This window comes from Acanthisitta chloris, unplaced genomic scaffold (assembly GCF_000695815.1).
Source record: "Acanthisitta chloris isolate BGI_N310 unplaced genomic scaffold, ASM69581v1 scaffold36196, whole genome shotgun sequence".
Lineage (NCBI taxonomy): Eukaryota > Metazoa > Chordata > Aves > Passeriformes > Acanthisittidae > Acanthisitta > Acanthisitta chloris.
In genome coordinates, this window is record NW_008677094.1 from 1,683 (window position 1) to 2,002 (window position 320).

Sequence of the window (320 nt, forward strand, 5' to 3'; positions counted from 1 at the left end):
GTGGCACGAGGGCGAGGGCACAGGGGCAGGGGTGCCCCAGGAGGAGGGCAATGACAGGGCTGCAGGAAGCAGTATGGGGGGTGAGCTGGTACAGGGTGGGGCAAGGGCTGGGGTCCTGGGGTCAGCTGCAGTGGGAGTGGAGGTGCTGGCAGGGCAGGCAGCGTGCAGCACTGGAGCCCACAGCTGTTGCCCTCTGCCCACAGGCGACGCACTCAGCGAGGAGGCCAACAAGCGGTTTGAGCAGTACCCAGGTCAGCTCAACAACCAGATTTCGTAGGGCCCTGGCCTCCAGGAACATAGGCATCTCCCTCCCTCACCTT

At 65.3% G+C, this 320-nt stretch overlaps 1 protein-coding gene across 1 annotated transcript in view; it reads left to right on the forward strand.

The window, feature by feature from the left end:
* The window catches only part of LOC103803803 (lysyl oxidase homolog 3-like), a gene marked incomplete at its 5' end in the record, with an annotated part of 1,608 nt that extends 1,331 nt beyond the window's left edge, over nucleotides 1-277 (forward strand). Inside the window, one exon of the mRNA XM_009076379.1 lies at nucleotides 177-277. Coding sequence (XP_009074627.1) covers nucleotides 177-277 — 101 coding nt within the window. The remainder of the gene's footprint in view (nucleotides 1-176) is intronic.
* Between the last annotated feature and the right edge of the window lie 43 nt (nucleotides 278-320).